This window comes from Prinia subflava, chromosome 1 (assembly GCF_021018805.1).
Source record: "Prinia subflava isolate CZ2003 ecotype Zambia chromosome 1, Cam_Psub_1.2, whole genome shotgun sequence".
Lineage (NCBI taxonomy): Eukaryota > Metazoa > Chordata > Aves > Passeriformes > Cisticolidae > Prinia > Prinia subflava.
This window is the reverse complement of record NC_086247.1, coordinates 83589890-83611258: the sequence shown is the minus strand read 5'-3', so window position 1 is coordinate 83611258 and position 21369 is coordinate 83589890. Positions and strand designations below refer to the sequence as shown.

The following is a 21369-nucleotide window of genomic DNA, read 5'->3' as shown; positions in this document are numbered from 1 at the left end:
TTTAAAAATCATCTCTCCTTTCACTTGGGCCAATTTCAGTTGTCTTTAGTGGCAAACTCTCTTTTACCATCTCATCTCCCAAAGCCTGATTACATGACTCAGTTTTTCCAACATCACGTCTTTACACATTTCCAGTTAATCCAAGGAGAGGAGCTGTTGGTGACCATGTCTAAAATTCAACCAAAGTATCCTCAACTCGTGAGGACACGCTCCAAAATAAACTGCCAACCAGATGACTTAACGAAGAGATTCACCTTCCCTGGTGCAGGGGGAACTGTGGATGTGCCCTTTTCCCCTGTGCCCAGAGTACATAGCCCAATGACCGTATCAAAAAGGTTCCGCGGACTTTTATTACAAAATAAAATCAAAAAAGTTACACTGCAATTACTAAGCCAAAGCGGCACCGTGGTAACTTGGAGGTACTTGGAAGAACGGGGTTTACAGTTGCGTTTGCCAGGGTTTTTTTGCCCTGTAGGAATGAACGAGGGGTGGATAGGGCACTCGTTTAGCAGCCGTCCCTGCATGCACACAGCAAGCCGGCTGTCCAGAACTGGTTCGGAATTCCTTCTGGGTTGAGTCACTTCCTCCTCCCGGCTCTGCAAGCGCCGCACGTCACCTGAGCCACGGGTGAGTGACACTTGCTCATGACTCTGTCATGACTGGTCTAACAGGATTGGGCCTGTTTAATCCGGAGAAAAGAGGAGTGAGAGGGGATCTTATTTAATGCATATAAATATCTCCAAGGCGGGTGCCAAGAGGATGGTGCCAGACTCTTTTTGGTGGTGCGCAGCGACAGGAGGGGAGCGGCGGCCGTAAACTACAACAGGAGCAGTCCCACCTCAGCATGAGGAAGAATTTCTTTACGTTCAGGGTGGCAGAGCGCTGGGACAGGCTGCCCAGGGAGCTCCTGTGGAGAGACTCCCAGCCCCACCCAGACGCGTTCCCGTGTCACCCGCGCCGGGTGACGCTGCCGGGGCAGGGGGTTGAGCTGGATGCTCTCCCGAGCCCGCTCCAAGCCCAAACACCGGCGCGGTGAGCGCGGCCCGGGGCTCCGCCGCGGCCGGGGGCGGGCCGGGCGCTCGGGGCGTGCCCGGAAGCGGAGGCGGAAGCGGCGCTGGGCGCTCGGTGCGGAAGCGGCGGCGGAGGCCGCGGTTTCGGTTCCGCGGGCGGCGGGGCAGGGGCGCTGCGTCAGCGGCAGCCGGGCCCGCTCCCCGCGCCACTCTCCTCCCGCTCCCCCCGCTCGCCGCTCCGCCATGGCGGCCAACACCGGCAACCTGCAGGTAGAGCGAGCCGGCCCTGCCCGGCGCGGGGCGGACCCGGCAGGCGGCGGCGGGCGGGGGGCGGTGCCAGGAAGGAGCGGGGCCGGGGGCGTCCCGGGCCGGGGCTCGGGCGGGGCCGGGCACAGGAGCGTGAACGCCCCGAGCTCGGCGGGCCGGGGGCACCGCAGCCGAGGGGGCGTGGGGGGGACTCGGCCTGGGCTCGGGGTGGCGGAGGTCAGCCCTCGTCGCCCGGGCCGTGAGAGCCTGGGGCGGGGTCCCGGGAAGGGGTCCCTGCGGGCAGCGGGGCCCAATGCCCGCCCGGGAAGCGCTGTTGCCGCTTGTGGTCTGGACGCGTGTTTTGGCTTGTGTTGCCGTAAGGCTCCCGGCGGCTGTAGGAAGCCCTTGCCTGCTCTGCTGTTCCGCAGCAGTGTGTTAACCCTTGGCTAGGGAGGGGTGATCGTTCTGCGGCTGGCCGGCAAAACAGACCCCGAAGTGGAAGAAGTGCGTTCCATACAGCTCTTTTTTCTCTTCGGGTGTTTGAACCGTGGTCATTTTTGTGTGCAGTGTTTACACTGGTGTGATGTTTGCACTGGCAAAGCTAGGGGAGATGTTATAGGGTCTGTAATAAGCAGGAGAAGAACGACACCTCTTTAAGCTGACATTCTTTCCTTGATGTTCATCAAACTATAAACCCACGGGCCGATAAAACAGTTTGCGCTTCAGAGATAGTTGGAGCTGGCCAGCTATGCCCTAGTTCATACAGCTTTCTAATAATGATTTTCTGATTGATAGCAGTGGTGTTCTTCTCAGTAACAGGCTATGTAATGAAGTACTAGAGCTGAGAATCTAATAGCCAGGTAATAGTTTTTGGCTGTTTACAAAAAGAAAGCATAGCAAAACCAGGCAATACGAGATGCAGACGTTTGCCTACTTTAGAGGAGCAGGTCTGCGGCGTGCCATGTTTTCTCACAGTTCTGTTTTAGCAGCTGATCTTTGCCATTTATTCTTTGGAATTAATGTCACAAGTATCACTGTATTTGTTGTACTGGATCCAGGAATTATTGGGCTGCCCCATGGTAATTAAAGTCACTGACAGAACTTAAGAACTTTAATATGAAAATAACCTTTCGAGGAGTTAATTTTTGCTCTGTTGCTAGATTTGAATGGTGCACAGATGTGCATAAGGGAGTTAACATAAAATGGGCAGCAAGGAGGTAGCTGTCCATTCATACCTGGGAAACTGCTCATCTGCTCCTGGCCTCTCCAAAAAGGAAAGACTTGGTTCTGTTCCAAAGGAACAGATGCTCCAGCACTTGGCACAACAGAGCCATAGAGTCTGTTTGATTGGTTCATTGTTTTTAAATACCTTTGAGTTCAGGTTGAGACGATCTTTGCTTCCAAGACAGCAACACAAAGCAACAGAACACAATATTTTGCTGTTTCTTTCATGGCTATTGTTTACTGGCTTTGTTCTGCCTGAAACACAGCAGAGTGTAGACAGTGGCAAGAGTATCTATACTGGAATGTCTAATGGAAACTCCTTGCTGCAGTTCAAACTCCCAGCCTTGCTCCCTGACATTACACAATCATCCTGAGCATACTAGCAATACTTAGGAAAGGAAACCAGGTGGGAAAAAATATGTGAGGGATTGTAGAATATTTAGTTGGTGTTGGTTAACTCCGCCTGACTGCTTATTTTCAAATTACATGAACCAATGGTCAAAATGACAGTTTTAATTGTCTGGAAGTGGTATGGGCATTCCAGGGAGGAAAGTGTAATAAAAAGTAATAAGCACTTAAGAGCAATGGAGTAGTGGTGATACAATAAATCCACAGGGCAGTGTGTACAATACAGGGGCTTAGATCACAGTCAGATTTATTTGAAACTAGCTGAACAAATAAAGTAAAAATCCATTCATAGCTTCTCATAGAACTCCTTGATGCTTGAGATTTTGCTCTGTTCTCTCTCTGTTTTGGGATTTTTTTCTCCTCTCCCACTGGAGTCACAATTAGAATTTCTCGCTCAGATATCATGAATCTGAATCCTCCTAGAGAAGCCAAGCAACTGGTCTTTGTAGATGTCTCCAAGCATAATGTTTGAAGAGTGCTAGTGCTAGTTTCAGTGATTATAATCAAGTGCTTCCTGTATTGACTTTGCTGTTTACAGGGTTTACTGATGTCATCAGTCATAGAATCATAGAATTGTTTAGGTTGGAATAGATTGAGTCCAACCATTAACCCGACACTGTCAAGTATACCCCTAACCCACGCCCTAACATCACATCTGTATCATAGTTCAGCGTGTCTATGTCTGTGAAAAAAACCCCAGGCCTTATAATGGATTTTGAAATCTTTCCATAGTAAATGCAAGAGATTGGTGAGACAGCCTGCATAGACAAAATAGTAGTAGTTCCACCTTAGTACACAGAAACGTCTTGTTCTCACTTGCACTTTTTTGTGTGCTAGCAAATTTAAGCAGTTTGTAAATCCTGCTAATCATAAAAGGATTGAAATGTTGTGTCTTGTACAAAACACCACCTGAGACAATCCTCCAGCTTTGAGGGGGTAAATGTTGAAGAGCAGAAAAACTGGCCATCAAAGAACAGTAACAGCTTAAATGGTCTCTGATCATGGAAAATGCTCTTGTACAGCAATTAATTATTTGTTTGTGTTACAGAAAGCAATAGACCTTGCTAGCAAGGCAGCACAAGAAGATAAAGCAGGAAACTATGAGGAAGCCTTCCGCTTGTACCAACATGCTGTGCAGTATTTTCTCCATGTTGTTAAATGTAAGTGTGATGTGTTGGATGATTAAGTAGAGTTTGGTTGTCAGGTTGCACAAGAGTAATCTCTTATGTTGACATCAGTATTTAAATTTTTGCTCTCATCAACAGTTGATACTTGCTAATTGTAGTTTGACTGAGGTCATATATTTTGCAGCTTTTACCTTTACTGTGTTGTGTGCCTGCTCCGTTCTTGTAAGAAATCAGATTATTTTTTACTTGTGTTTTGTTTTAGGTTTTTTTAAGACAGGAGGCAGGTGTTTGCTGTCTCTCCTCTGGACTTTTGTAGCAGTGTTTCAAGCTGGCCACTGCACGAGGAAATATGACAATAAGTACAGGGATCCCTGTATTTCTGTTGTGCTGAAAACCGTGTCACACATGAAGTCTTTGCTGTATCTGCAGAGTGTTTTTTGCTCCTTTAATTCATGCTGCTTGCCCTTCTAAAGCCTCTCTGCTGACATTTTTTGCTCCTTAATGTCATAGTCTTGCTGTTTATCTTGGCCACGAAAATGTACGAGATGGACTTGTATGTAATAATTTTTCTTCGATTTCCATATTCTCATTATTTTATGCCTTTTCACACTTCTGTGTACCTTTTGTGCCGCATTCAGTGTTTGTATGCAAGGAGTGGGCTCTCTTAATGTGGTTACAGCCCTAATGTAAGTAGGCTAGGGTTATTGCCTGACAAAAGTACACTTACAAATCTTGATGATTTGAAAGAAATCGTTTTCTTTATAGTCCTTTATTATTAGGATAATCTATGTTTATCACTTTCTGTCCATTCAAATCTTGCAGACTTTCTCAGAATATCGCTTTCTGTGCTTTTAACAATACTGATGTACTTTTGGAAACTTAGCTCATAAACCTGACATGTTAAATTTTGATTGTTGGTTTTAAATGCTGTAGTAGTGATTATGAGAACAGCATGGCTGTTGAAACACACCTAGTTCTTCCAGAAGTTTTATGTAATACTTCTTTATTTTTTAAAATTAGCAGGCTATGGAAGAATCAAATATGGTTCTAAATAAAAATTCCCTAGCACAGGCAGCTTCTTGATTAGCTATTTTAGAAAAGTAGTTATTAAGGCAATGTCTAGCAGCTTGAAAGGCTGACAGAAAAGCTTCCAGTGCTGTTGTCCTTAATCCTTTAGAGTCAAATTTTAAGCCAAGGCAATGTTCAGGTGAATATTTGATTTCTGTTACATGATGACCTCCTTCTGGTCAGTTCTTTGCAAGGTATAGTTGACAAATAAGTAGTTGAGATGTTTGGTTGTGTGGTGAGCCCTGAGAGAGGTATATTGAGGAGAGATAAAGAAGACAGATTTTTGGTCTTGTTTTTTGATTGATGCACGTGCGTTTTACTGTTAACAAAGAATTGTTTCTCTTCAAACTCTCAGATGAAGCACAGGGTGATAAAGCAAAACAAAGCATCAGAGCAAAATGTACAGAATACTTGGACCGAGCAGAAAAGCTGAAAGAATATCTGAAAAGGAGAGAAAAAACTGCACCAAAACCAGTTAAAGAGTCTGGTCCTGCTGAAGGAAAAGGGTATGTTTTTGGAGAAGGTAAAGCGAAATACTTCCTGAGCTCAGCTTATTCTAAACTTCAGCTAATCAAAGATCATTTTAACTTGTATTTCTGAAATGCTTCATATGACTACTAATGCTGAAATACAGCTGGTAAAAATAACTTGAATTACCATCACAAGCATTTCTGTGTTTGTTTACTAAAATGTGAATATTTGCATAGGAAGTTCACTGAACAATCAAAGCTGCTTCAGACTAACAGCTGAATCGAATTATTATTGGATTTAATGGCAAGGAGCCTGATGACCTTTAAAGGTTTTCTGCATTGAGATACTTAGTAACTAGAAAATAGTTTCACACTGGTGATTACTAGGCTTACTGAGCTTGATCTGTCTCACTCTTGATAAGAGATGAAAAGCCCTGTGTAGGATGAAGTTCTGTAAGGGGGACTGAATCCCTCTCATGTGTTGCTGCTGCCCGGTCTCTCCACTGCTTCCCTTCTCTTAGATTTGTTTCTCACTTTGCATATCAGAGAGTTGAACAAGCAGAGCCACCCAAACAAGCCCAGCCCTGTTTGCATTTGCTACTGCCTTTATAGAGAAAGGAGAGAGGAAGGATTCAGGATTATAGCTTTTGGTGGGACTGCCTTTTCTAGGAGCCCTGAACAGCCAAAGTTGCTCAATTGTCTCTTAAAACTTCACCTGATTTTCAGTCTTTTTAAATGTCTGCTCATCTCATCAGCATTGTTTTTTTGAGCTGTCTTCTGCTTATTTATAATAGAAGGAAATGGTGATACCACAAAGGCTACGTGTATTTTCTTGACCTCCACTCCAGTTGTTCACTATCCAGTCTCTTTTCCTTCTTTAACTTACAGTTTCCTTTGCTCTGGAAGACAAGAGTTTCGTATTACTAGACGGAATTGGCCAAGTCCTATTGCATGTCGAGATAGAGGAGAAGTGCCAATGTCTACAAACAAACCATTCCAGCACCTCTGTGTTGCTGGATATAAGGGCTGTGTTTCCTAAAAGCTGGCTCAAAGCACAGAGAAGTGTGTTAAGAGGGCTCAGACCCATAAGAGGAAGGTGAAATGGCAGAGGAGGGTGAATTGGAAAGAAATCATAGGAAAGTGTACTTCTGCTTTTCTACAGTCATATAAACCTGTAGAGGTCTGCAAGCATCTCAGTGTTTCTTTCATTCCTCACCCTGATGGGTTTTCTGCTTTTTGCATTCTGGTTTTCATCCTAAGACAGCAGTCTCTCTTATTGTATTTCAACATTTTGTTTCCAAATCAGGAATGACAGTGATGGGGAAGGTGAATCGGAGGACCCTGAAAAAAAGAAGCTACAGAATCAACTTCAAGGTAATTTGAGGCATCCTTTTCTTTAAATAGGGATCACTTTAGTCAAGCAAGTTCTTACATTTTTACCATCTACATTTTATGGATTAACTTAATGTCTATAAGTGGCTCAGCTAGTATGTAGTCTTCTTGTGCAAAGCCATAGTCTTTATGGAAGTAAAAGGATTTGTGTGTGATGAACTAATACATTGACTATATTGAAGTGTATCTCCTGCAGCTTGTGCTTCATATTAAATTGTGTCACCTATCAAGCTAGCATTTTCCAACAGAAGTTCCAAAATCCCAGGTAGCTATTGGCTAAACTGATCCAGTATTTTTTACTCTGAAATGCACTAGCATGTTCCTAGAGGCTAAGGAAATGATGATACAGATACTTGGTGTAAGCAGGACTGTTTTCACAAAAAGACTGGTATTCATATTTAGGAGTAAGAAACATGGATTCTTGCCCATTTACAATAACAGGCAGCATTTTCTTACAGGCAGTGATGATGCTGTCCCAATTCAGTAGCATAGTTTGGGTGTTTGAACTCAAATGCAGAGCACAGTCAGTGAAGCAACATATAGCTGCTACCAGCAGTTTGGTGTACAGTAAAAAGGAGGCTTTTTGATATTTATTTCCCTTTAATAATGAATAACTGCTCAGAACTTCCTACCAGAAGGTGCTTATAGATCTGAAGAAACCTCATTGTCCTCCTGTTTTTGACTGTAACAAAGATCAAATGCATTTACCAGATCTTGTGCCTGTGTAATTTCAGGAGCTGTTGTATCACCATTGGAAATTGTGCTGTGCTTTATCTACTTCTTTGCACGTTATTTAATCCTATGCACAGTTATAAGAGACAGTTTCCTGGTTTTTCTAGAAGTGACAGAAAATTGATGAGCATTGAACTTGTATCCTGTCTCACACTGTACAGACTTTGATTCTTCCCACATGAATCTGACCTCAGGTAGTAGAAGTAGTGGCTAGGATTACAAGATCTAATATTATAGATCTAAAAATCTGTCACTGAGAACGTGAATTCCAAGTTTTCCCATCTAGAAGTAGTTGAGACAAAATTTTTAGCATATCAGACTAACCAGTCTGAAGAAAAAGCTGAATTACAGTTCAGATGGCTGAACTCATTGAGTGAGAAAGATGAGACTTGGTGCAAAACTTTGAATATGCCTTGACTAAGAAAATACTTCTGTAGCTAAGTAGGATCCATATAACCTTTGGGATGCTTTCAGCCCTAGCTCTCAAATCTCTTTTCTATTAAATGATACATTTGTTTGCTGCATGTCTGGGGATACCAACAAGTTTCTTCATCTGCTGGAGAGTCTTAAAAAATCCTGAGCTAGTGCAGCTACATTGTTTAAATGAAATTTCAAATTTTTTTGGAAGTGCAGTGGTGGTTTAGTGATGAGATGGTGCCAGGACTTCTACTATAATAATGTTCTGGTTACCCATGGTTAATTGTGGTAATAAAATGTGACAGATTTCTGTAAAAATAACATCAATTTGACTAGTGGAATTCAGTATTTCTGAAATGAAATGTTTTTATTCAGTATAGACATGAGCATAGATTTCTTTTTTCACCAAGTGGAATTTATTGTAATTGTGAGAAGATGTGTACATCACTAACTTAGACAATCTTTTCTTACAGGAGCAATTGTTATGGAGCGACCAAATGTCAAATGGAGTGATGTTGCTGGCCTTGAAGGTGCCAAAGAGGCCCTTAAAGAAGCAGTCATCCTTCCCATTAAATTTCCACATCTATTTACAGGTCAGGATTAGCATTTCTTTGCTATTGGCCCGTCAGGACTGGCACTGGGTTCTGTGAAGGGTGTTGTGCCAGTGCATCACAGACTTAAGCTATCTCTTAACAAAGAGATTTTGATCCATCTGACACAGGTTTCATGGGTAGATGTGGAAAACCTGTGAGCACCCTAGAGGAGCATAATCAGCAAATCATATTTTGAAACCTGCTGGTTTCTCTCTTGCAGGCAAGAGAACACCCTGGAGAGGGATTCTTCTATTTGGACCACCAGGAACAGGAAAGTCTTACTTAGCAAAAGCTGTGGCGACAGAAGCAAATAACTCTACCTTCTTCTCAGTATCTTCATCTGACCTTGTCTCAAAATGGTTAGGTGAAAGTGAAAAGTAAGTTGGAGTTGCCAGAGGTCAACATTGTCAAGAAGAAATTATTATATATATATAATAAATATATTTCTATTTCTATAGTAATTATAGATAATATTATATATTAATTATCTATAAGTTGCTGTAAAGAATTTGAGGGACTGGTCTTGTCTTTTCAAAAAAGAACTGTAGGTGTTTCTGTGGTTCATCCTGCAGTGCTATGTAAAGATACCATTATGTGCTGCATTTTGAGAAACTCTTCAGTGCTCAGAAAGATTTGGGAGCACCACAGAGCTCATTTCTCTTCTGAATTCAGCTGTGGTTGTACACAAGATGACTCTGTAGTGCTGAGTTACTTTGCTTCTGTTCCAGCAGCTGTGTGCCATTTTTTTGTCAATACAGAGGTGGGTTTTTTGTTCATCCCAATTTCAAACAAAATCTGAAAGAAATAAGAGACTTGCAAAGATAAGTTGAAGCAGAGGAGCAGCTGGGAAAGGAAATTTTGTGGGTCCTTATGCTAACTCTTTTTTTTGTTACTATGTGATGTGTGAAGAAGACCGGGAAGCTGGAAGACCAGAAGTGACATGTTGGCTGTAGTGTAGAAGTCCAGGAATTTGTCTATCTGGTCTTCCAAAGGAGATTTCCTGAATTAATAAGAAGCTCTGGGTTTATAGGGAAAGGATTTTCATATAATGAGAAGCATAGTTGTCATAACCATGATTTAATAGTTTGAAGTGTGGGACAACTGAGCAACACTATTTAAAGTTGATAGAATGAGAAAGAAAGGCTATTAGATCAAGTGTTTGAACTGAGTTATTTTTTCCGCAGAAAGCTGGAAACCTTAAGCTGCTTTTCTTCCGTTGCAGAAAGAATACAGAACTGGAGACTAGCTTGGCATTAGATTTTATGCTGGACTTCATTTGAGACTATTGCATGAGATTTAGTGCTGTAATGTGAAGAATTTCCCAGGATGTTCCTCTTTATTTTTCTTTTTGAAACCAGTAAAATATGTTCCTGAGAGATGGCTAGGAGTATGTGGGAATTTTGTTTTAGGTTGTTTTGTTTATTTGATTTGAAACCAATATTTCTTGTCATACAAAAACTATTTAGTAAGTAAATTTGTGTAAAGATACATGTTATTTCTTTAAACATCTCTAGAATTAATTTAAATTAAAATGTTAAGAGAACGCCTTTTTCTTTTGAATCTTTCTAAATTGGTGGTTTTGTATAGTCCAGGCTGTCATGTAGAAGTGGGAACTGAAAAGGGGTGTTATCTTGCAAAATCATGCCTGGAGCACTCTAATTCTTTTTCATTATGCTGGGCTCTCTGATTGAGTGTAATTCTGAGTCATGGAGCTGGAAGAATGTTGTGTCTTTGAGTAGCAGTAACATAAATGCTTTTATTTTAATGCTTTTTTTCCCTTGCTTTCTCTAAAAGAAATGACTGTATCACAATCTGAAATTATGTGTTTCTGCTGTTGTAATTATTAATATAGCTGAAGTTGTTTCCTTCTTTAAGATTAGTGAAAAACTTGTTCCAGCTTGCCAGAGAAAACAAACCTTCTATCATCTTCATTGATGAGATAGATTCCCTCTGCGGGTCAAGAAGTGAAAATGAAAGCGAGGCTGCTAGACGGATAAAAACGGAATTTCTAGTCCAGATGCAAGGTAAGTTTATTTGGTTTTCAAAATCAGACAGAGAAATTAAGACATGTATTTTCAAGTGTACCTTGCATTAGAGCACTAAAAATATCTGCAGTTCCAGCCCATTAAATTTTGATGACTTTTTAAAACAGTCTTTGTTTATCATCTAAACTGTGAAATTGTTTCTGCCCGGATGTAGGGGTTGGTGTTGACAATGAAGGAATCTTGGTCTTAGGAGCAACAAACATACCCTGGGTTTTGGATTCTGCTATCAGGAGAAGGTATGGTGGTATTTATTTTCATGGTGTGCAGTTCAGAACCGGTGTGAGCCTTCAGCCAGAGGGTGCTTAGGGTGTTCATCAGCTCGTGTTTGCAGATACGGTTAACGTTCTGCAGCTCAGTTCCATCAAGTGGGCTTATCTAAACTGGTAGCCACTTACTCCTTTAGAGAGGGGTGGGCTGCTCACTCTCGTATTGACCCTGTAGTATATCTGCTTTCTTGGTTAGATGATTGTGCTTGAAGAATCAGAGGAGTTTTTTGCTTGCGTTTTGGTTTTCTGGGGGACTTGGGGGAACAAGTTAGAAAATTCACACCTCAGAAGGGCAAGAGAAGGGCAAGAGGGGGTAGGGCTTTCCTTTTCAGCTGTTAACAAACTGGCGAGTAGCTTGAGTTCTTTCATGGAAGTGTAACCTTATGGAGAACTGCCACGTTTTTCTACTGGTTAGGCATAACTTGTGATTTTTAACTGCTCTTTTACAGATACAGGATTTTTGCAGCTACAGGACTGCCTGTACCTGATTATTTGGATCTTTCTCTGAGCTGCAGAGCAAGCAGAGGACAGATACAGTTATGTGACATATAGGATTATGTTGTGATGAGGACACAGCTTGGATAATGGCCATTTTTGTTGGCTAAAGAATCATTGGGGTTTTTTTTTTTGTGACTGATGCTGACTTTTATTTATATACTGTATTCAAGCTGGCCGTAGTTCAGTTTGATTTGGGGTTGGACCAGTTCACCTCCAGATGTCACTTCCCATCTGCATGATTCTAGTGTTGTGTGGGCCAGATTTAGAGGTGAAGGTGTTGCTGAAAAATTCAAGTCATTCTTGAAATTCCAGCTTTGTTTGGGATCCACAGTAAAAGACACACATGGACCTGATAGAAGGTCCATGTGTGTTCAGAGAGGGGCCATGAAAATAACTGGAATTCTGAAGGCAGGCTGTAAGAGTGGGACTATTCAGCCTGGAGAAGAGAAGGATCCAGAGAGACCTTACTGTGACCTGTCAGCATAAAGGGAACTTATTAGAAAGGTGGAGAGATGTTCCTTGGTTTTTTTCCCAGGCTTGTTATGCCAGGACAAGGGGCAGTTGTTCAAGCTGAAGGAGGATGGGTTTAGATTGGGCATAAGGAAGAATTTTTTTATGATGAGGGTGATGAGACACTGGCATGGGTTGCCCAGAGAAGTTATGGATGCTCCATCATTGGAGGTTTTCAAGGCCAGTTTGGATGGGTCTTTGAGTAAGCTGGTCTAAGGGAAGATGTTCCTGCTTGTGGCAGAGGGGTTGGAACTAAATGATCTTCAAGGTCCCTCTCAACCCAAACCTTTTTCTCACTCAGCAGCATGAAAGAGAAATTCCCTATCTCTTGTCCACAAGACTTAAAGGAACTTGTACAACAATGGCTGTAATAAAATTATTTTTTCATGGATTTGGGCCACTTTGTCATGTGTATCAGGTTAATTGTGTTCAGCAGATTTTGGAGTTCCTCTTATTTTGTTGGTGGGAGGTGATCTCCGCTCTGGGAACAAATGCTGCTTCAAATGAGGAACTGCAGTTACCAATATTTCCTTGAGAATTACTTCAAGTTTACTTCCATCTATGGTGTTTTCTTAATTTAGTTGGAGACTGTAGAAAGTTGTTGCATAAATGTGTTATCAGGCAGTTCTTTCTTCGAGTGTGAAATCTGTTTAAATACACTCCAACACTTAAAGACTTCTTCGTCTCGGTTTTTTTCTTTTAAGACTCAGACTGCTGGAAAAATGTCAGTCTGAAGAGGTGGTTTTTGTAATGGAAAGGAAGCAGTTGTTATATTCTGGATGTTAGCTTATACTAACTAAAGTATTATTTATGAGAACAGGTTGCTGTTCTGCTGAATACTTGCCTCAGATATTTTTTTAAGGTTTGTTGTACTGAAACTGCTTCTTTCTAATATTGCTAGGAGCAAACTCATTTGCATGAGCCCTTTCCACTGGGCACCTGCATGAGCTGGCATCTTGGGAACACTTTGTTTTTGTCTTTTTTGAACCAGGTTTGAGAAGCGTATTTATATTCCTTTACCTGAAGAGCATGCCAGGGCTGCAATGTTCAAACTTCACCTGGGGTCAACTCCAAGTGACCTAAAAGAATCAGATTATCGAGAGCTTGGGAAGAGAACTGATGGCTATTCTGGTGCAGATATAAGCATCATTGTCCGTGATGCACTGATGCAGCCTGTTAGAAAAGTGCAATCAGCGACTCACTTTAAGATAGTAAGTTATTATTCAAATTATTTCATCTTTGAGAACGTTCTGAAAATTCCTTGCAAATAAACTGAATTTGGTTTTGGGTAATACTGCATGATTATGAATGTCCCTTTTATTGACTGGGGAGAACTGTTCTTCCTTTCCCCATAGCCCTTCTAGTCCTGCCACAAGTCTGGTGGAGTTAATTTCTGAGTATTCATGCTTTCACTCTCAATGTCTCTAGAGAGTGTTAAAAGCATTCAGTTTGCAGTTTGACTTAAATGGCAATGTTACAGAGGTGCTCTTTTTCTATTTCAAGTTAAGTGGTTCTTAACATGCTGGGAAAAAAAAAATGTATCCCTCATCTACTTGAGAACAGATGGATTATACTTAAGCCCATTCTCTTTACTTGCTATATTTTTCAAACTGAAAAATTAAGGTTCTTACAGAGTTCTGGTAGAAACATTGAATCAATTACAGTAGCAAAGATGCAACACAACTGGGCAAAGTCTGTGTTTCATTTACAGTGCTGTAATGTAAAAATCAGTTTCCTTTTATATAGATGCACACCAAAGAGCCTGTTCAAACTATATTGTTTGTCTTATCTTCCAGTTACCTCTACATGCTTTGTATTGACTTAAGAAACATTTCTTCCTGATACTTGGATCTCAGAAACTTTATCTGAACGAGACCCAATTGACATTTTTTTACCACCAGTCCAGATCCTTTAATTCTGGGAAGTCTTTTCCCTTGGAGAATTTGCACAGATGGGCCTTGTTCAGACAAAGTAATTAGTTCCCGGTAAACTGTTAAACTCTTAAATGGAAAAAAAAGGTGATAATATCAATGGTTGTAAACAGAGGTTAAACTGTGTACAACATGTATCAGTTGAATTAAGTTTTATTTTGCTGTGTAGCATATTATAAAGTAAACCCAGACTAAAGGCACTTTTTGTTAATATTTTTAGGGCAAAGTTTGATTTTTACAGAAATTCATGTATCTTGGGTGAAGGTGGGTCAGGATATTCTGCAAGGTGCTAGTTGCTGTAAAAGGAAGCTTTAATTTGTTGCTTCTTAAAAGAGCAGGTGTGGTAGGAAAAGCTTTAGTTCCTAAGGTGTTGAGTACCATGTCTGTTGTGTTGGCAGCAGTTCTTTGTCATCTCAGTTACAATTACAGTGTTTTTACCTGTAACTCAACCTGACATAAAAGGGTTAAGGGCCCTGAACCTAACAGCTACACTCACTTTGAAGTTAGGATCCTTTTTTTCAGTGTGGTTTCTTCCAATGAACTCATTCAGCTTAAGATTCAAAGACAAAGACAGACTTAAATCCAGTATGGTCCAGAATATGAGAGGACAGGAAGTTTAATTTCTGGGGACAACTCACAGTAACAATGTGATGTAAGCTGTATTTGTGGATAAATAAACAGTGACTTTGATATATCAAGGATTTTCTAGATGCTTCCTTCCCTTAAGCAGTGATGTCTGAAGTATTTCTCTGTTGTTAACTTTACATGACAATGGCATTTCTGGCTAAAGGGCTGTTAGCTTTTAGCGTTTTGTTCAAATTTGGAACAAACTGAGGCATGTTTCAGCTTGCCATGGAGCAGTGAAATAACCTCAGTTGTCACAGTTTGCAGAATAGCTTCAGAAGCACTTCTTCCATCTTAATTATTTTTGTTCAAGGAAAAAAAAGGAAGGAAAAAACCCACAGCTGCAATACTGACATGAGCCACGTTGATTCCACCTGTATTGTCAATGCTTTAATTGGATGTGATTTTGTGTTTTTATAAGCAAAACCTTAGCGTTGTTCTTTGCAGTATAACAGACGACTTGTTATAAGTAAAGACTTACTTTCCTCAGTTGTCAGTAATTACCTGTAAACCTTTCCTTGCCATATGTGATACTGAAGGTTTGTCAGAGTGCATTTTGAACATTACAATGTGATCTCCAGCACCTTGCTCTAAATACAGCTTGGAATAGCAAATCCAGTTGTGCCCGTAGCCGGGTGTGTGTTGCCCTTCTCCCTCTGTGTGTGCTCCGAGCTCCCGTGGGTGTGCGGTGCTGCAGGTAACAGTGCAGAAGGGGAGCAGACACCGGGCAGCTTTTGTCGGTCTGTCCGTCTGTCTGGGGAGGAAGAAGAGGCTGTTTGCTTCTCCCGCTTGGTGGCGCTGGTTTCCACGGAGCGCTGCCCAGGTGGTGCCGGGAAAGGTGCTGGGAGCTCGGGAAGGCGGGATGTCAGAGCGAAAAGCGCTGGGAAGCTTTTGGAGAGCTGTAAACCAGCCATGAATGAACTCCTACACTGAGCAGGGACCAGGAGCGGTGGTCTTCACCAAGCAGATTTCCTGCCATGGCAGTTTTCCACAGAAATCCTCACACTTAAGAGGATGTGGCGTGTGGGATTTGACCTGATGTGAATTTAAGTATCTGGCTACAGCTGCATGTTTTCCAGGTGAATAATACCAGTAGAGTTGTACAGTTTTTCTTTCACAGGACTTGTGTTCCCAATGGGTAGGGCATCTGCATAAAATCAAGGAATGGTTTTTGCTTGAGGTGCTGTTCAGCTCAGGCTTCTGTCTTCAAAAAATAACTCCTATAAACTGAGCGTTTTCTTATTTTTAGGTAAAAGGACCGTCAGTGTCTAATCCAAATATGATGGTAGATTTATACACACCTTGCTCTCCAGGTGATTCTGGAGCCACAGAAATGACATGGATGGAGGTCCCAAGTGATAAATTACTGGAGCCTAAAGTTTCCATGGTAGGTATTCTTTGTAGCATGTCTTTATTGTTTTGCAGAACTCTGAAAAGGCTTTAAGGTAAAGAGTCTTTTACAGGACAATTGGATGAAATGTTTCTTTTCAGAAACGCTAGGCATACCGGATAACGTAGGAATTCTCAACATAAATCACTACAGTATGGCATGCTTAGGAAAAAGACAGCTGTCTATCCCTGATAAGCATTTCTTATCCTGGTCTGCTGGCATGCAGCTGCCATCCTTTCATCCATAGATGGTATCTGGCCCTTGCACCATTGTTTCACTTAGCTTTTATTCATTCAAAACCTTTAGGGTTCCTGCACCATGATACACTTCTTATCACTGTGGCATTAACGCTGGGAAATGGAAAATTACATTCACTGTAAATTGGGAAGTGATGTGCTATAGGTAAATATTGCCCATGAAAGAGATACAAGTATAAAAACCAAAATGTAGATTTTTAGGTTAAAATTCATCATGGAAACAGCTCTTTCTACTGTTTTCTTTCTGCATATGAAAATACTTGCTTTGGCCTAGGGAATAAAATATGTAAGACAGTTTTCAATTTTAGTTCAGTGTTTAAGAAAAAAATGACTGCTGGACACTCGCTCTGTATTTTTCCCCAAGAGCAGCAGAAGAAAATTTTGAATTTAAGTACAAAGTTTGTGGGAAGGACTTAATAGCAAATCTGTGTTGCTGTGTGCAAACAGTCCTGTAAGGAATGAAACAAATCAATGCATTTCATGGGGATCACAGGCACTGCTTTGTAAATAGAACCATCACTGTATTTCAGAAAATAACTTCCTGTGTGTATTTGCATACTGAGGAAGCAGAAAAGGATTTATGCAGGTGCAGGCCTGCCCTAAAACTGCTCTTTGCATGGTCTAATTGGATTTTTAATCAGTATTTCCTGGAATTAAAGACAGCAGTTCCTTGTGTGCTCCTAATGGTACCTGGGGTCTGATGCACTACAGGCAGATGTTTCAGTGTCCAAAATCACTTCTTGTCCTTAAAAGAGAAAGCTTTCATTCTTTTTGAGCAAGGTGCCTCTGGTCTGATGACGCAAATATCATGTGTGGAAAATCATGACACTAATTTTTGGATTTTACCTGTAATTTTATAGTAATATGAGGTGTTGCCCTTGGCTAGGAATTGATTCGTTTTCTTTACCCTTTATATTCATAGTGTATTTTAACTGCTGCTTTCAACTTCATAGACCTATGATTTTTTTTCTAAACTCCATTTCCTAGCATCTAAACATTTATCTGGGAAATTGACTGAATTGCCTGAATTGAAGAGACAGGAACTACCAGTGACAAGCAGTAAAACTTTGCTAGAGATGAATCACAGACTGCTGTTCCACGTTTAAGAGTACTTCTTCCATGTGAAGAGTACATGGGAACATCTGATTCCATTTACTTTTACTATTTTCTACTTAATCTGCTGTAGTTAATCACGGGTTGAAAACAGTAACTGACCAAAAAAAATGAAGTTCCTTTCTTTTTTTTTAAAGAGGTGAATAAAACTTGAATGGATGAGTGGTTTAAACCTAAACCTAGGTTGTGGTTTTGTTACTGGAAAACTCACTGACTGTTGTCTGTATTCAAAGGGTTAAAAGGCTGCCTCTGTGCACAAGTGTTCAGGCTTACTTAAAGTTTTGTGTTAACAGGAACTTTTTAATGGTTTTTTAAACACAGATTTGTCCTGGCAACAAAATTGCTGGCAGTGGTACTATACTTGTTTCTGAAAGCATGTTTGTTTTTTCCTGACAGGCCGATATGCTGATGTCGCTTGCTAGCACAAAACCCACAGTTAATGAACAGGACCTGGAGAAGTTAAGGAAGTTTACAGAAGACTTTGGTCAGGAAGGCTAAACCAAAGATATGTGTGACGCATTAGAACTTTTTTTTTCTTTTTAAAGTATTCTCGTGTCTTTATCGATGGCACTTCAAATAAATGCCAATAAAAATCACCCCTTTCTTACTTTGCAGAAGGAATAGAAGATACCTTTGCAAAGACCCTTAAGCTTTTGTATTGTATTGTTTTCCTCAGATGTCTATTAAATGTCTTCTATTGAAAAATAATACAAAAATGCAATTTTAGGGTGAGACAGCAAAGTGATGTGGTAATGTCTAATAAATACTAGAAAGCTTTAAATTACTAGTTCCATTTCAGGTAGTATATTAGACCTGGATACCAGTGAATTTTAAACTCCCAGTAAGGTCAAAAACCATTTTAACGGGTAGGAGAGAACATACTTGTCAGGTGTTTTCAGTATCAGTCAATCAGCATACATATTAATTGCTCTCATTTCATTTAGGAAAATGCAACAAAATTTTCTAATCAAGCATACTGCAAGTGTTTGCTGTTAAAGTGAGAAGGAAGACACTGTGAGGATAAGACTACATTGGCCAGTACTTTGATTAAATATTGATGGACCTGTTATTTAGCTTTTTTCTGCTATGCTGTGTTAAAATTTTGCCTTAAACAGCAAGCTTTTGTTTTTTAATTCTTTACTAGCTGGTACACACTGTCACTATGCAATTTAACACAAATTTGTTAAATGCAAGTAACTCAGAAGGTGTTTTGCTGGCTGTTCTCGGGGGGTTGTTTGGATTTGTTTTATTTGTTGTTTTGGTTTTCAAAATCTGGATTCTCTTCCTGGTGAAGTTTTGACTAGAGTTAGAAAAAAGCATTAATAATGTCCTCTAAGATCCCATGTGCTGGGGCTGGCAAGGTATATGTAGTCTTTGGAGAATGTCTGGCAGGTATTTTGGGAAATAGCATACTTTCACATACAAGGAGATTAGAACAGATGTTTTAGCCGCAGCCTTCCCAGTGATAAATTAACCCAGAACCCCACTGACAACTGTAGCATTTGGGTTACAACAATTTAGTGCTTAAACTGGGAGAGAAGGCTGGCAGTTTAATGTAGAAGTAGCACTTCCATTGCTCTTTTTCTGCAGAACTGCAAATGGAGATGTGCCTGAATGTAACTTACAACACTACAGTATCAGCATTGAGTTTGTGCCTTGTAAGTTTGCACTGGCTGTAGATACGAAACACCATTAGGATATCTAGAATACTCTGTTATCATTGTACAACTCTATCCTGCAAATGTTTTGTTTAACTTGCATTAAAAGAAATTTGCACATTTTAGGTGTGTATGTTCTATGTACATATGCACAAATATGATCATCTTTTGATGGGGTTTGGTTTCTTTTATGAATACATGTTTTGTGTACTATATAAATCATAGGATGGGTGACATTTTCTGTACTTAAATGAAGTAAAATGTTGTAGTACAACATCAGCTATGTTATTTGAGTATTTCTTCAATGTCACGTTCAAGTTTTTACTGCTTTATTGGCTTCTTAGGCTTTTGTTTCTGTGTTTAATAGCCCAACAAAATAGTTAAATATACTTTGTTCCGCAAGGTGCTGAGCTTTTTTTACTAACATGATGAAGCATTTTTTCCAAAATCCTTCAGTTACACAGCTTTACCTTTGTCTTACATCAGAATCTGTAAATGTGAATCAGTGGGCTGCAAATCTTTCTGCCAGCTCTTGGGGGGGTGGCAGGAGAGGGAGTGGGTGAGGGCAGGGATTCCAGCATAGGTACAGGCAACTATGGTTAGTAAACTTAATCCTCATTGCAAAACATGTCATTTGTAGTTTTCTCTTGTGAACACTTTAGAAGTGAGCCACATACTAGCGTGGCTCTTGCTCAGAGGTTTGAAGCCAGTGTCTGAAGTGTTTGCCTCGATCTTTTGGAAAATGAGAGTCCTTACTGCAATCCTGCAATCTTAAAATTCTCAGGAACGTTTTGGTCTTTGATTTATTTTTTCCTTTTTTGGTAAGCTGGTTTGTCCTATGGGCTTCCATATGCGTAACTGTGTGATCTCATATCTTTAATGCAAAAGAAAATATACTGTATGTTTTAAATTTACATCTTGCTGCTTGCTCAGATGACATCTGTAACAGAGCTTTTATTATTTGATGTTGAAAGTTGTTTCTAGAAATATATTCCAAATAAACTTTGCTGCTTAGAATTGCAGCTACAAGGGCAAGTTTTTGGTTTGCTTTCTTTGTAAAATTATGTTAAAGTAATATATATATATGTATATCACCGAGCTTCTTAGCCAATTATCCATAGCAGATGATAGCCAAACAAGGGACCGTGCAAAATCACTTTTTAGTTATCAGTGTTAATTGAAAATACTCTAAATCAAAGAATTCATGAAAGGCTGTATTTGCTTTGAATAATCAAAACCTCTGTAAATACTGGACAAATTATTTGTACATTTTTAACAAAATCTGATCTTTAGCTGGTTAGCTTACAAATTTTTTTCATACCTTCTGGTGTTACTGCTTACTCTGACTGCAATATGAAAAAATGTTATTTTCCTTCCTGTGTGTAAAATAATTTTTCAATTAAATCACTTCTGTATGTGCTTGTGTCCTTCACAGATGGTTTCTTCGCACTGACATTAAGTTTTGGATTTCTTACCATTTTTGGTCTATTTCTTGATGCACATACTTACAGGGTTAGAATAGCTCAGTAAATCAACTTGTATTTTTTCCTCCATTCCCTGATTGATATAAGGTTCCAGAGTTGTTTGATTTACATGTTGCCTTTTTGTCCTTATCTAGAATAACAAAAGCATACAAATCTTTTCGGTTTTCCATAAGTCTCAAGTTTTTCATTTGGTTTGGTTTTTCAAGTCTGCTGGTCTTTGAATATACTCATGTGCTTTTGTTTTAACTAGTGGGGCAGAACAAATGTAGCTGAGGGAGATACTCTGAAATCTGCTTTTTTCATGTTCCTGCCTGTCAGAATTTGCTCTTTTTGTCAACTGAAGCAAAGAAGCTGCTGAATATTCTCTGGTCAGGTGTTTTGATCTACTTTTGGTGTTTATTTAGTGTTCTTCATAAGAATATTCCACTTTTTTTTGTTGTTCTTCTGAGGATTATCTTGACAGGAAGCTATTTAATAGTTCTGAGTTGGTTGAAATACGCAGGAGCATCTTCATTTTGCTGTTTACTCTTTCCTTCCTCCAGAATGACAAGCTTGTTTCAAGATTGGCTTCCATACATGTTTTTGGTCTTAACCAGATTCACCCTAGTAATCAAGGCTGACTTAAAGCCATTCCTGTAACTTGCATAAACTATTGCAAGAACTCAGTGGACTGTTTGTTTCATACTGCGCTGCTGTTCCAGCAGATAATTAATTCTTATCAAAACATTGTTCCTTTTATTCTTGAGCAGGCAGCTTTTGTTGTAGCTCTTGTGGTGTAGCTTCAGTGCTGACCCCTTCAATTTTTCTTTAGCTTTTTATTAACTTACTAATCTAGGGATTTTATTCCACAAATCCTCTGTCATCATAATTAGCTGCGTAAAAACTCTTTTAATTGGTCGTTCATCC

At 40.2% G+C, this 21369-nt stretch overlaps 1 protein-coding gene across 1 annotated transcript; it reads left to right on the top strand.

Annotated features, from left to right (window-relative positions):
* The first annotated feature begins 671 nt into the window (after positions 1-671).
* Positions 672-20014, top strand: VPS4B (vacuolar protein sorting 4 homolog B). The gene is made up of 11 exons (XM_063400864.1): positions 672-1280; positions 3937-4048; positions 5439-5589; positions 6860-6927; positions 8568-8687; positions 8908-9064; positions 10563-10711; positions 10887-10968; positions 12998-13217; positions 15811-15948; positions 17718-20014. Exons 1-11 carry the CDS (start codon positions 993-995, stop codon positions 17817-17819), a joined length of 1587 nt encoding a protein of 528 aa, XP_063256934.1. The 5' UTR covers positions 672-992; the 3' UTR covers positions 17820-20014.
* The last annotated feature ends 1355 nt before the right edge of the window (positions 20015-21369 follow it).

What these genes read in the sequence shown, in the direction of transcription:
- VPS4B (XM_063400864.1), top strand. Translation starts at nt 993, where the DNA reads ATGCTCTCCCGAGCCCGCTCCAAGCCCAAACACCGGCGCGGTGAGCGC. An exon ending in GCTACAGAATCAACTTCAAG is followed by an intron (nt 6,928 to 8,567) that starts GTAATTTGAGGC and finishes CTTTTCTTACAG; the next exon opens with GAGCAATTGTTATGGAGCGA. An exon ending in TGGAGCCTAAAGTTTCCATG is followed by an intron (nt 15,949 to 17,717) that starts GTAGGTATTCTT and finishes TTTTCCTGACAG; the next exon opens with GCCGATATGCTGATGTCGCT.